The sequence below is a fragment of the Myotis myotis genome, unplaced genomic scaffold (genome assembly GCF_014108235.1).
Source record: "Myotis myotis isolate mMyoMyo1 unplaced genomic scaffold, mMyoMyo1.p scaffold_m19_p_2, whole genome shotgun sequence".
In the NCBI taxonomy this organism is placed as follows: domain Eukaryota; kingdom Metazoa; phylum Chordata; class Mammalia; order Chiroptera; family Vespertilionidae; genus Myotis; species Myotis myotis.
In genome coordinates this window covers 5,043,531-5,056,882 of record NW_023416324.1, presented here as the reverse complement: position 1 = coordinate 5,056,882, position 13,352 = coordinate 5,043,531, and the positions used below count along the sequence as shown (strand labels likewise).

General features: G+C 43.5%; 1 protein-coding gene across 6 annotated transcripts in view; it reads left to right on the top strand.

The window, feature by feature from the left end:
- The window catches only part of MTOR (mechanistic target of rapamycin kinase), a 119,222-nt gene extending 106,340 nt beyond the window's left edge, over positions 1-12,882 (top strand). For 4 of the 6 annotated variants that reach the window (XM_036347881.1, XM_036347882.1, XM_036347879.1 and 1 more), the window contains 11 exons: positions 493-640; positions 1,510-1,632; positions 2,962-3,044; positions 4,155-4,227; positions 4,717-4,791; positions 5,184-5,319; positions 6,091-6,156; positions 8,488-8,568; positions 8,839-8,919; positions 11,224-11,329; positions 11,981-12,882. In XM_036347881.1, coding sequence (XP_036203774.1) covers positions 493-640; positions 1,510-1,632; positions 2,962-3,044; positions 4,155-4,227; positions 4,717-4,791; positions 5,184-5,319; positions 6,091-6,156; positions 8,488-8,568; positions 8,839-8,919; positions 11,224-11,329; positions 11,981-11,996 — 988 coding nt within the window. In that variant the 3' untranslated portion in view covers positions 11,997-12,882. The other 2 variants (XM_036347883.1, XM_036347884.1) reach the window with 2 other exon arrangements.
- The last annotated feature ends 470 nt before the right edge of the window (positions 12,883-13,352 follow it).

Here is a 13,352-nt window from a genome sequence, read left to right as displayed (position 1 = left end):
CCTCCATATTTTTAGAGTATGCACATGAGAAATGTCTTTAACAACCTCCGAAGGATCCAGAATGGAACACTTTGTGGCCATTAGATTGGAGATTCTGCAAGTTTGATGTGTTGTAGCTGAGGTGGGGTTCCAGCCCAGCCAGACCTTTCCTATCCTCAGTACTCTTACCCCTCTTTCTATTAAGAATTATGAATATTTACATTTCTAAGCTGAGTTGGAACATGTGAGAGGTTTAGAAATTTAGGCTTAGAAATAATCACTGAATTTCCCCTCAAAGCACTGAGTTTGTTAGGCTGGTTGAGAGACTGCTGTGCTTCTGTACTGTCACTGCATCATCTTTATGTGATACCTTATTCTTTGCCAATGCCCTCATCACACACCTCACAACAGCCCTGTGCAAAGGGTTCATTAAAACTAGTTTGCATGTGCTATGAGCAGTCAAAGGTGTACTCTGTTTACTGTACAATAATCCTGCTTTCCTGTGGGCACCAGCATCCAGAGATATGCAGTCATTCCTTTATCAACCAACTCGGGCCTCATCGGCTGGGTCCCCCACTGTGACACGCTGCATGCCCTCATCCGGGACTACAGGGAGAAAAAGAAGATCCTTCTCAACATCGAGCATCGCATCATGTTGCGGGTAGGTGACGCGGCTGCCAGACCCAGCCCTGTAGCGTCTCGGCGAACTTGACCAGGTGGGGAAGGCTATGCAAAGCTGTTCTTCTGTGCTCTTCTGTATGTCCATCACTGAAAAATCGATTTGAGGGAATTAGCCATTAAAGAAGGTTTAACCCTTCGAGTGCCAACCAATATCCTAGGAACTATGCTAAAATTGCCAAGGCATTTTTGCTGATTTTACAGCAGTTTAGGAAAAAAATTATGAGTCGCAAGTAAATGAAGTTACATATTCAATTTTAGAACTACAAACATTCGGCATCATAAGTAATCTGCACTTAGGTGCCATCTGTCAATAAAGAGTGAACTACTAGCATCTAACAGTGATGCTGCAGGAGGGGCGCGATAGCGCACCCGGCACTCTAGGGGTTAAGGAGGTGAGTCCTAAAGAAGACAACCTTCTCTAAGAAACAGAAGGACCCTAAAGCCCAAAATTTAAGATTTCACCATCCGAGGTGAGACTGCGCAGTATGACTTATAGTACCCAGTGCATACAGCGCTGGCCTGTGGAGAAATACTGTTAGGCGCTGTGTGGGTGATGAGAAAGACTTGTTCATTACCCAGAAACGTGACCGCTCCAGAGCTCTCATTCTCACCAGTGGACTGTGCTGCGGTGAGGCCTGATGTTTTACCCTCAGGCTCTGGCAGCTCCGGTGGTCCTAGGTGAGAGTGGCCCCTCCCATTTTTTCTTTTGCACCGTTCTTATTTCACTTCTCCTTTTGGCTGTGGTGGTGAAATTGGAACCAGCTCTGCCTCGACCTCAGCCTTATTTCTTCCTGGGTTTAAGCTGCTTGTCTTGGGCTGCTTTCTCACAATGGTTGTGTCCTGATACAGATGGCTCCCGACTACGATCACCTAACTCTGATGCAGAAGGTCGAGGTGTTTGAGCACGCCGTCAATAACACAGCCGGGGACGACCTGGCCAAGCTGCTGTGGCTGAAAAGCCCCAGCTCCGAGGTACGGCACTCTCGGCTCCACGCACACGCTGCACTTTGGCACCCACTCTTGTCAGGAGGCTTTCTCGTGCTCATGCTCCTGTGGGCGCATTCTGTCATGATTAGCTGGAGATTATGTGCAGTCTTTTATTACAAAGATTAAATGGGTAAGCCGTGCACCTTAGCAGATGTAGATTTAGTATTTAATGTTTCTCCTGTTACTTATGATAGTATTTGAGTTCTTTATATATTAAGGTGATTAAATCTTTTTCATGTGTGTTATAAATTTCCTGTTTATTTGTTGTTTTAATTTTGTTAATGGTATGTTCCTTGGTTTTTAATTTTTTTTTTTTATATACAGGCATTTTTAAAGTTATAAATTACCAGATTTTTAATTATTTAAAATTATATAAAAAGCCTTTGGCTTTATATTTAGAAAAACCCTAATTAAGGAAAAAAGAAAAAAAAAGGCCCTCCGCACTTCAAGATTATATCTTTTTACATATATCGTAATAATTATAAGATTTGTTTTTGCATGTAAATCTTTAACCCAATTTGGAATCTAGATTAGGATATAAATTTTATTTTCTTATGATAACTAGCCAATATCACAATATTTACCATATAGCCCATCCTTCCCCTATTTAAAAGATTATTTTTGTTTGTTTAAATATATTTTTATTAATTTCAGAGAGGAAGGAAGAGGGAGAGGGGATAGAAACATCAGTGATGAGAGAGAATCATTGATTGGCTGCCTCCTGCATGTCCCACACTGGGAATCAAGTCTACAACCTGGGCATGTGCCCTGACCAGGAATTGAACCGTGACCTCCTGGTTCATAGATAGATGCTCAACCACTGAACCATGCCATACACTAAATTTTGTTATACACTAAATTCTTATATGCCTTTGGATTTCTTTCTAGAGCGTCTATTCTCTTTCATTGATCTTTCTGCCTGTTTCTCCTCAAGTACCGTACTATTAATACAAGTCTCTTCTCATTGGCTATTTTCCAGATACATTTTGGAAACATTTTGCATTAAATGTGTCTAATAATTTGGGAGGATATCTTGACAATCTTAAGTGGATATCCTTAAATGGATATTTTTATTTATTCAAGTCTTTACATTTCTAGGCTGAGTTTAATTTACTTATTCATCTAAGTTCTGCACATTTTTTAGTTTATTTCGAGGATGGGTTATTATTTTTTGTAATTGTGAATGGGATCTTTATTCCATTCTACATTCTAACTGCTTATGATAGAATATAAGGAAGTAATTGATTGTGTACACTTATGTGGAAACTGTTTAAAGTTTCCAGAGCCTGGTTCACTTGTGCTCCTGTGTTCTAGGTGTGGTTTGATCGAAGAACCAATTATACCCGCTCTTTAGCTGTCATGTCCATGGTTGGGTATATTTTGGGCCTGGGAGATAGGTGAGTGAGTTTAATTTGTTTCTTTAAGTCTTCTTTCTCCATTGTGGTATTCTTGAATGGTTTCATTTTGTATCCCAGTGAGATTTCTGACCATTGGTAAACGTTTGTATTTTGTACTTTAGGCATTTTTTGCGGCATCAACCTTAGTCTCCTATTTATTATTCGTGCCTGCGAGCAACACATCAAACTAAAGGGAAGGAAAATCGTAGTTCAAGGGTACTGCTTTCTGCATAGGTTGGTTTCATGTATTAAAAAACCATATTAAATCCAGTTGATTTGATTGATTCAATAAACATTTGTCAATCACCACTGTGTTAAGATAAATAATTCTATTTCTGTAATTGAAACCAACCAAAGTAGATCCTGCCAATATTTCTTCATAATAAATTTCATCTTAATGTACTGACTGGAATAGTGGTTAAGGAATGCACAGAAATTGACTCAACAGACTTTTTTAAAAAACTACTTCTCTTATGTCCACTATTTTTTCTCCTGGGATCATGTCTCATACACTTATTTGAGAGTAAAAATAATTTTATCACACAAAAATAATAAATACTTGTGTGTTTTTTAAAAAGCAGAATGCCTGTTTACAGAATTCAGGTGGTCCTGCCTGGATGGGCTCAGGGCGACAAGGCCCTGTGATAGGTCCTGAGCAGTAATGACAGAGCCTGTCACTCTGAGATGCCAGCTCTGCCGGGAACTATTTATCTTGTGACTAGATTATCATGGTATCGTGGGCAACTTGTGATTCACACAGATAAATCCTGTTTCAGGCCTAGGGCAGGGGTTGGCAAACTTTTTCTTAAAGAGCCAGATAATATTTTTGGCTTTGTTGGCCATATAATACGATCTCTGTCACAATTGCCCATGTCTGCTGTTGTAGCACAAAAGCATCCTGAAGCAATACTTAAACAAATGAGCATGACAGTGCTCCAATAAAACTTTCATTTACAAAAACAGGTGGGGGCCGGGATTTGGCCTGACCTGTGCTTTGCCAACCTGTGGCCTAGAGTATCACATACTTGTTAATTTATTTATCAGTGTTGCTCTCTTGATACCCTCCCTCTCTCTCCCCTCCTCCCCTGATCTCTATTCGGTTTCTCAAAGACACCCATCCAACCTGATGCTGGACCGGCTGAGTGGGAAGATCCTGCACATTGACTTTGGGGACTGCTTTGAGGTGAGCACGTGTTCCAGAGCAGCACAGAAGCTCACCTTCCCGGAGACCAGTTTTCACCCTCCTCTGACCATTTTGGCAAACTCAAGCTCACCCCTGCTGTCCTGCCAAGGTGCTAGGAAGTCAGTCTGAAAAATGAAATCCGTGCTCTTTAATACTTGGTTTAGTTGGATTCAAACTGCCCTTGGGGTAAGGGCCACTCACTCACTGAGCCTCTTTGAATAGAGAACCCTCATCCTCCGCATGGCCTGCTGGTCCAAGGCCTGAGCATGATGCACACTTTTTCTTTTTGTTTCTTCTTTCCCTCTTTGTCTTTTTTTCTTCTTAGTTGTCTTTTAAATCCCTTTTCAAGTCCCCTCACTAGACTCAGGTTACTTCATTTCTGTGCTTAATTGAAATAGAAAGGAAAGGAAAGCCCCCCTATTTTCCTGGCATTAGCTAAAGAAAACAATCTAACGACTAGACTGGGTTTTTCCCTGTATTACCCTGTAGGTTGCTATGACCAGAGAGAAATTCCCAGAGAAGATTCCATTTAGACTGACAAGAATGTTGACCAATGCTATGGAGGTGAGTAGATATTGGTAACAAGCTGCTTTGAAATAGGGGCAATACAGTTACAACCCTGACAACAGACTTGCTTGTTAGAGCTCACCAGTTCCCCAAAATGCCTGGAGTATTTTTGTAGTCTTTTTCTGGTATTTTCCATTGTTTTAAAAATAATCTTTGAAAGTATTACCATTCTTTAGGTCACATGAATCACAATGTTTCATATGAATCACAATTGTGACCTCACTGATCCCTTGCTCTGAAGACATTCCCAGCCTGACACATGGGTATCGGCCTGTGTCTGCTTCCTCAGTGGGGTGGTGGATCCTCTCGACTGTCTGACTTTTGGTCCTGAGGCCTTAAGGGGCCAGTATCAGTGACCTGTGTGGTGAGTGGCTCTGGCCCTTGTGCAGGTTACTGGTCTGGATGGCAACTATAGAATCACATGCCACACCGTGATGGAAGTGCTTCGGGAACACAAGGACAGCGTCATGGCTGTGCTGGAAGCCTTTGTCTACGACCCCTTGCTGAACTGGAGGCTGATGGACAGTGAGTATTAGCAAGTGCCTGGGAGCTGGAGTCCGCACCCTCCCAAATGAGGAGTATTTGACTCAGTACATTTCACCAGCCTGTGGCCCTTCAAGCCTGGAGCCTGAGCTGTATTACTGAGCAATTGCATTACATTTCACAAAGTACTCTGGTGTTTGGAAATGAATTTCAAGTATTTTTATTAACCAGAACATATAACTCCAGTCACCAATTTGAATATTATCTAAAATATTTTTCAGTATAAATGAAGTACCTCAGTGCTTTTTGTCTGTTTAGGTTTCATATAGAGTAACAAGCTGGAATTTTGATAGGAAATGCAAACAGTTGTGATTTGAGTCAGCATTATCTCCCTCTGCCCTTCGTTCCCACCTCCTTCGAAGTTTATTAACACGTTAAGCGCCCAGTCAGCCACCGGTGACTGACACTATACTTTCCATCCGGAAGACAAAACAGGCTGGGCGCTTAACGTGTTAACAAGAAGAGTTTACTAACGAGGAGTCTGATCACTGCGACTAAGTCATGCTTTTACCTTAGGAGATCTGGTTTACGTTCTCTAACTCCAACCTGACGAGAGAGCATCCCTCAGGATTGCACATCCATGCTCACATCCACCCACGACTCCTGAGTGATACACCTTTGGTTCTGTCTTAGGGGATATAGCTTTTGGAAATACTATACATTTATGATTGTAAGAAAATATCACATCAACCAAGTTACTTTCAAGTCAAAGTCTGAGGCACTCTTTAATCATCCCTTTACTTCTTTCTCTAGCAAATACCAAAGGCAACAAGCGATCCCGGACAAGGACAGATTCCTACTCTGCTGGCCAGTCAGTAGGTAGGTGCCCCCGTGGGAGACACATTCTGTCCCCTTCTATCCAGAGTGTTTCTAGAACAGGGTGAGCTCTGCTACTGCATTAGGAGGCATGACTTACAGTAGGAACAGATGCTGAATATTCGGGAGGTCACCCAAAGGGAAGGAAGATTCTATCACTGCTAAAGTCTCACCTCATGGGCATTTATTTAACTTCAATAACGTGGAATAGAAATATCTACTGAGCAGCAAGCAGTTGGTATATGTTTTTTTATTTAATGCCTCTCAGGATGGAGTGGGTACCTAAAGCTCAGAAATTTTGATCCAACTATCCAATCTTTTTTTTTTTTTTTTAAATATATATTTTATTGATTTTTTACAGAGAGGAAAGGAGAGAGATAGTCAGAAACATCGATGAGAGAGAAACATCGATCAGCTGCCTCCTGCACATCTCCCACTGAGGATGTGCCCGCAACCCAGGTACATGCCCCAGACCGGAATCGAACCTGGGACCCTTCAGTCCGCAGGCCGACGCTCTATCCACCGAGCCAAACTGGCTTCGGCCAACTATCCAATCTTAATGTAGCTATAGAAATAAAATTAAAGGTGTGTCTGAATATTAGTTAGTATTTAGCATGCCCTTGAGCAGTGTGTGGATTGGGATAGTTATTAGCTATACTACCTTGATCCTAAAGCATTGTTAATAGCTCAGAAGTGGAAAGGTGCAGGCAGCAGAAGTATACTCACATTGCTGCCTGAGGAGCCAGAAAACCACGCAAAACATTGTTTCCAAGAGAGTGGTCCACAGAATAGGCCCCCAGGAAGGTAATGCCCCACAAGGGCCAGAGCCCCACAGGGTTTGTGTGTGAGCACTCTTCAGAGGTCTTACAGGAAGGCTGTTAACCTCGTGTAGCCTTCCTCTTGTCCCCAAACCCCAGCCTGCCCCTTCTTTCCTCATAAAATCTAACATCTACACAGTTCACATTTTGGGAAATACTGTTGGGGGTGTAAAAAAAGTAAATATTCTCTTCAGTCGTTTATGGAACACTTGCAACTAGTTACTTAGCTACGCCAAACAATGTTAAGGATGCAAAAAGAATGTGACATAGAGATTGCCCTAAAGCACAGAATCACATTATAGAATTGACCAAAATATATATAAATAATAAGAGAACAGTACATCCCACTGTGTAATCAAGTACCACGTGATCTGGTTTGGAATAAAGGACTGTGGACTTAGCGAGCAGAGTAATCAGTCTGAGCTGCAGTAGGTAAGGGAGCTCTTGGGTTGGTGGAATTTAAGCTGATACTTACTGGACAGATGGAATCTGGATGGGTAGAAGGGAAAATGGGCAGGAAATTGGAATCCTGGGTTACATCTCTGCACATGTGTGGACTCTACCCTAGACACATGATAGCATCCTTAAATACCTAAATCACCCATGGGATCTGGGGTACCTTGTGTAAGTGACTGGTCTCATCCAAAGCATGTGAGACTTATTGTTGAACTCTCAGCGCCCACCTCTTCACTACATCATTGGATGACTTCCCCATGCTGCCTGGGGCACGCAGCGGGGAATTAGGACAGCCAGCTCTGATGCCAGCAGATGGGAATAGACCTGGTTGGTTTTTTGTGCCGTAAAAGTTAAGTTCCAGAGGCTCATTAAAAAAGTATCATCATCACTGGGTTCATTTTGAAGGTGTGTAGTGGACAAGGGCATTGTGTGAAGAACTTCATAATTCTGACTTTAGACTCTTTCTCCCTGAAGGCCATAGTCAGTGGAGGGTGACCCTAGGCCTGAGGATTTTTTCTCCCCAGATTTGATGTATAAGTTCCTCCAAAGAATAATACTTCAGCCCTGGCCGGGTGGCTCAGTTGATTGGAGCATCATCCTGTACACCAAAAGGTTACAGGTTCAATCCCCAGTCAGGGCCCATATGGAAGGCAACCAATGTATCTCTCTCACATTGATGTTTCTCTCTCTCTCTCTCACTTTCTCTCTTAACATATTGAGGATTAAAAAAAATCCTCAGTCATATGTGTGACCCATTGAAAACTGGTTTTCTTTATATTATTGCCAGTTTCTGTCGAACCAAATAAGTCACCAGGTCTTTGACTCATACTCCTATTCTCTATGTCAGAACACTTCATTAATGCTACAATATTTGCCTGAAAAGTTATGCTTTGTAGATTTAAAAGCTTTTAAATACATAAAGAGTAACATAATGCTTCCTTTTCCCCTTAGAGGTATGTAGGGCCAGTATCAGAGGGAATATAGTGTATGAAGAATTAGAGCTAATACCTCAGAACAATGGCTTTTTAAATTTTCTGCTAATTGATTGTTTTCCTCCTAGAAATTTTGAATGGTGTGGAACTTGGGGAACCAGCCCATAAGAAAACGGGGACCACAGTGCCAGAATCTATCCATTCTTTCAGTAAGTCCAACCTCTGAGGACTTGTGCCAGTAACTAGCTCATTAAGAAAATAGCAGCTGTGTTTTACCACAAGAGGGTCAATGAGATGAAGCAACAAAACCGCCTTTGAGCAGAAAAGGTTCCATGAATTTCTCATTATGCTCTGAGGACAAAGGTAGACACAGAGGAAGAATTGCTCAACACACGCGTGAACATTTGAGAAAAGCAGGGGCATTTATGGAACCTGTTGTGATGATCCAATTCTGTTATTTCTACTTTTGTGTATTCCAGTTGGAGATGGTCTGGTCAAACCAGAGGCCCTAAATAAGAAAGCTATTGAGATTATTAACAGAGTTCGAGATAAGCTCACTGGTGAGTATGTGGACATGTTTACTTACAAGGACATAAAATCTGAGTGACTTTATCTCCTTGAATGGTGGTCACTCCCATTTTCTAGTGGTGTTGGTGCCTAAACTATGCTGTTAACTGGAGTGTCTCTGAAACCATCAATTAAGAACCCTCTCTGATTCTTTCTAATAAGTTTACTTCAAGTAATGTGGTTAATCTCAGTTTAACAGAAGAAAGTAAAGTTATGTTGGGTTCAAAGTCAGCCAAATTCAGGAAAGTTTTTTATCGTGACTGGTATTAGAGTAAATCTGACCACCCTGATCATTGCCAATATGAACTTTGATAGCTGTAATGGAGGGGAGACTCTGGAAGGAGAGAAATGCGTGCTTTTGTAAAGGAGACATGTCACATTGACCAGACAGTGTGACATGGGGTGGGAGTCGGGGAAGCCAAAGACCCAGCTCCACCACTTCCCATGTGTCTCTCGGTCTGAAGATGATGAGAATGCCTCTCAGAAGTCAGTGAGGCTCCAATGAGACATGGGGTACCAAGTGATTCACATTAGGGCCTGGCACGTAGAGTGGTAGTCGGTATATTATTTATGGAGCACCTATAAGAGCTAGGTGCTGAAGAAACAGAGTGGGTAAAACAGACAGAGGCCCTGCCTCTGCAGGGCTCGGGATCTAAAGGGAACTCTCACTGTGTTAAGTGGAAGAAAGGGACTTGGGCTCTGCTGCCATTGACAGAGGAATGTAATCTAAGTACCTGAGCAAACCAGGCCAGGAGGTAAACGCTGAGAGGAGTTCATTAGGGGTAGATTGTTCTGGTGGGAGGCAGTGTGGCACGAAAAGGGGCCCAGAGGGAAAGGGAGAGGGAGAGGGAGAAAGAGAAGGAGGGAAGAAAGGAGGGAAGGGAGGGAGGGAGGGAGGGGGGGAGGAGGAAGGGAAGGAAGGAGGGGGGGAGGGAGGAAAGGGAAGGGAAGGGGGAAGGGAAGAGAGAAGGGAAGGGAGGAAAAGCGGGCTGGTCTGACTGCCCCAGAGAAAGGAAGCTGGGAGGAGCCCAGTGCAAAATGTTTTGACTCTGAGTAGCAAAGCACTGACGGTTTTTAAGAGGGTGGGAGGGAAGAGGAGGGTCTGGGTGGATGAAATACTATGCCTGTTCTGGCTTTGTATGGAGAACAGATTAGAGAGGAGGGAGTAGCTGCCCTAGCTATTCCAGCCAGGGGTGGGCAAACTTTTTGACTCGAGGGCCACAATGGGTTCTTAAACTGGACCGGAGGGCCGGAACAAAAGCATGGATGGAGTGTTTGTGTGAACTAATATAAATTCAAAGTAAACATCATTACATAAAAGGGTACGGTCTTTTTTTTTTTTTTTTAGTTTTATTCATTTCAAACGGGCCGGATCCGGCCCGCAGGCCATAATTTGCCCATGGCTGAGCTAGACAGTTGATTAGGGTGGTGGCAGTGGAGATGAATTCAAGAGATCATTAGGTGAAATCAAAAGGATTGATGATGCGGAGGGCTCAAAGGCGGCTCCAAGTCATTGGTGACCTGAGAGCTGGGATGAACCTGGCAGGCAGACTGAAGCAATTGAAGGGAACATGCAGTGAGAGAGAGAAGCAAAGAAAGCAGACAAGTTCAAAACTCTTGAGAAGTTAGGCTGTGCAGGGGTGAGAGCCCATATCTAGAGGAGGAGGAGTTGCATGAGAGGGTTTGTTTTTGTTTTTGTTTCTTTAATAGAAAAGAGGAACATGTTTACAAAACAGAAAAGGGCAGTTGAGAGGGAGAGTTTGAGGGCACAAGTGAAAGGATGGGTCATTGATGCTGTGAGGCTCCAAGCACAGGTGAACTTGCCCTTGAATGGGAGGAGGGCCAGCTCTCCAGGGTCATGGGAGCAAAGAAGAGGAAGCGCAGATCGAACAAACGCAGCACCTTGAACACTGCCTAACGCCTCAGGGATCAGAGCCTGTGTCAGTTCAGTAATTCAGGAGATGAGGGCGAGAAGCCAGAGGAGAGGCTTGGACATGGGAGAATAGAGGACTTGAAATAATCCTCATGAAACGGAAAGGCATGTTGCCAAAGAAGCAGCGTGAGCTGGCCAGGCAGTGTCACATGCCTGTTTGAGGTTCGAGGTTATGAATTTATAATGGAAGCAACTGCCCGGTGGGAGGAAAGGCTCAGGTCACGTGGAGGAGGATTTAAAATCCAGCTCTCGTGTAGCCTTTGTACACCTGTATGAGGATAAACTGATTGGCTGCACAGAGAGTTAAGCCAAGCAGGAGTTGAAACCAGGTACAGGTTAAATGTTCCCGTTTCCCTTGTCCTAGGTCGGGACTTCTCTCATGATGACACTTTGGATGTCCCAACACAAGTGGAGCTGCTCATCAAACAAGCCACATCCCACGAAAACCTCTGCCAGTGCTACATTGGCTGGTGAGCAGGCGTCTCCAAGTACCTGCGTCCAGAAGCAGGCAGGACCCTCCCTGTGTCCAGTCACAAATAGGATTTGGGGGAGACCCAGGAAGTGTAATCATAGTTTCATGGCCCTTTAAAAGTTGTACTCACTTTGTGTGCTCATTGCTCTAAAAAGAAGAAAATTTTTTAAAAAGGATATATATTTGGAAGGCAAACACCAAAATAAGTTAAAAGTACATTTAACCTGGTTGAGAAGAGTGAGGCCTCCTTATTTTCACGGGGTGGAGGGATCTTTTGGGATTTTTGCTGTCAATTCTGAGATACAGGAAGGGCAAAGAAAAGAGAAACCAGAGCAGTGACAGAGAAGATGAAAAGACACATTAATGACCTGGGATTGTAACGTCAGGGACCACTCGGGTCTGCTTTGATTAATTGCCTGAGGCATGCTGGATGGGAGAGCTGAGAGGGGGCTACAGGGAAGTGTCCTGGGAGCGCGGCAGGCTCAGCATTGGCTGGAAAAGATGAGTGCGTCCTGCACAGTTAGTGGTGGGAGATCTCAGGCAGTGTCCCCGGGGTTGTCAGACCGTGGTCTTTCCTTTTTCGATGAGCTGTGTAAAGCTTTGAAGAGCCCAAATTATTAAAATATTCCTTTTCTTTCTGTCTTCTTAGGTGTCCTTTCTGGTAACTGGAGGCCCAGACGTGACCACAGCATTTCTCTTGAGCCTTTTGTACTTTGGTATATGCTTCCACTAAGCTGAAACAGTGGTCAGAAAGTTCAGCTTTGTTAAATATTTCAAAATGTAAATGAAAAAAACTACTGTATATTAAAAGTTGGTTTAACCAACTTCCTAGCTGCTGTTGAAGAATATATTGTTGAAACACAGGCTTGATTTGGTTCCCAGGACAGTGATACTACAGAAATCAAGCCATTGATTTTGGGGAACAGAAGATCATAACTTAAGAATTACGGGTTTTGACTTAACTCATCGTGTTTGCTGATAGCAGAGTGGCCTAGTCTTTCCTGTCAACATGCACACAGCAAACACAGCGCAGTCCAGAAACCTCGGATCATGGAGGACACGTCCTAGGATTCTGGACTGTCAGGAAGCGGGAGGAGCCCACTTCCTCACTCACCCATCCCATTACCTCACTGGTCCAGCAACAGCATTTGCAAGATGGACCAAAATGGGTGGGAAAGGTCTGACTTCTGCCTCACCTGTGATGCTGCGATGTAACCCTTCAGTCCAAGACCCAGACCACTAGGATGGGGTTTCTTCAGAGCGGGCGGCCTCGGCTGAGCACAAGCATGGAGGGGACACTGTGCAGAGGAGTGGCCCATGCGGTTCTGGGATGTGTCTAGTGAGGCCTGAATGCTGTGTTTGGAGCAGGGGCTTGGAAAAAGCGGTGTCATGGAGCTGCTGAGCACAGAGGGAAGGCCTCACCTACCTGTTGGGAATGATGAGCAAAAGAAACATTAAGTGCACAAAGTATAAAGTGTACCATGTCTAGGCTCCATGTTGTATCAGAATAATTTTTGTGCCAATAAATGACATCAGAGTTTTAAAAACGTGTATGAATAACTCGTTTCCTTTTTTCATTTTGCTTTTTCCCCTTTTGTTGTTGTTTTTGCTTTTTCCTTTGTTTTTTGTATGAATGGCTTTTTATTCATAATTAGTAGTTCATAAAGGAAGCAATTATTCCTTCAACATTCATTAAGCAGTTAGTATTAGGAACTGTAAAAGACACTAGATCTACATGACCTGGTCCGTTTCCTCAGACTGTTCACCGGGCCAGAGTGGACCGATAACCTTCACGCAGTTGAACCTCATAGTTCAGCACAACTGCTTCAGTGGTCAGTGGGGAATAAGAAGACTAATAGGAACTAAAGGGAGGCTAGAAAGTACAGTGGGGCAAGACTGGCCTGCCTCACAGTTCAAAAGCCAGGAGTTGATGCTGTGGACAACGGGACCATGTGAGGTTTTAAAACAGGTAGAATCTGAGTCTTGTTTCCTCTGAAAGTGCAGATAATAGTAAGATCTAC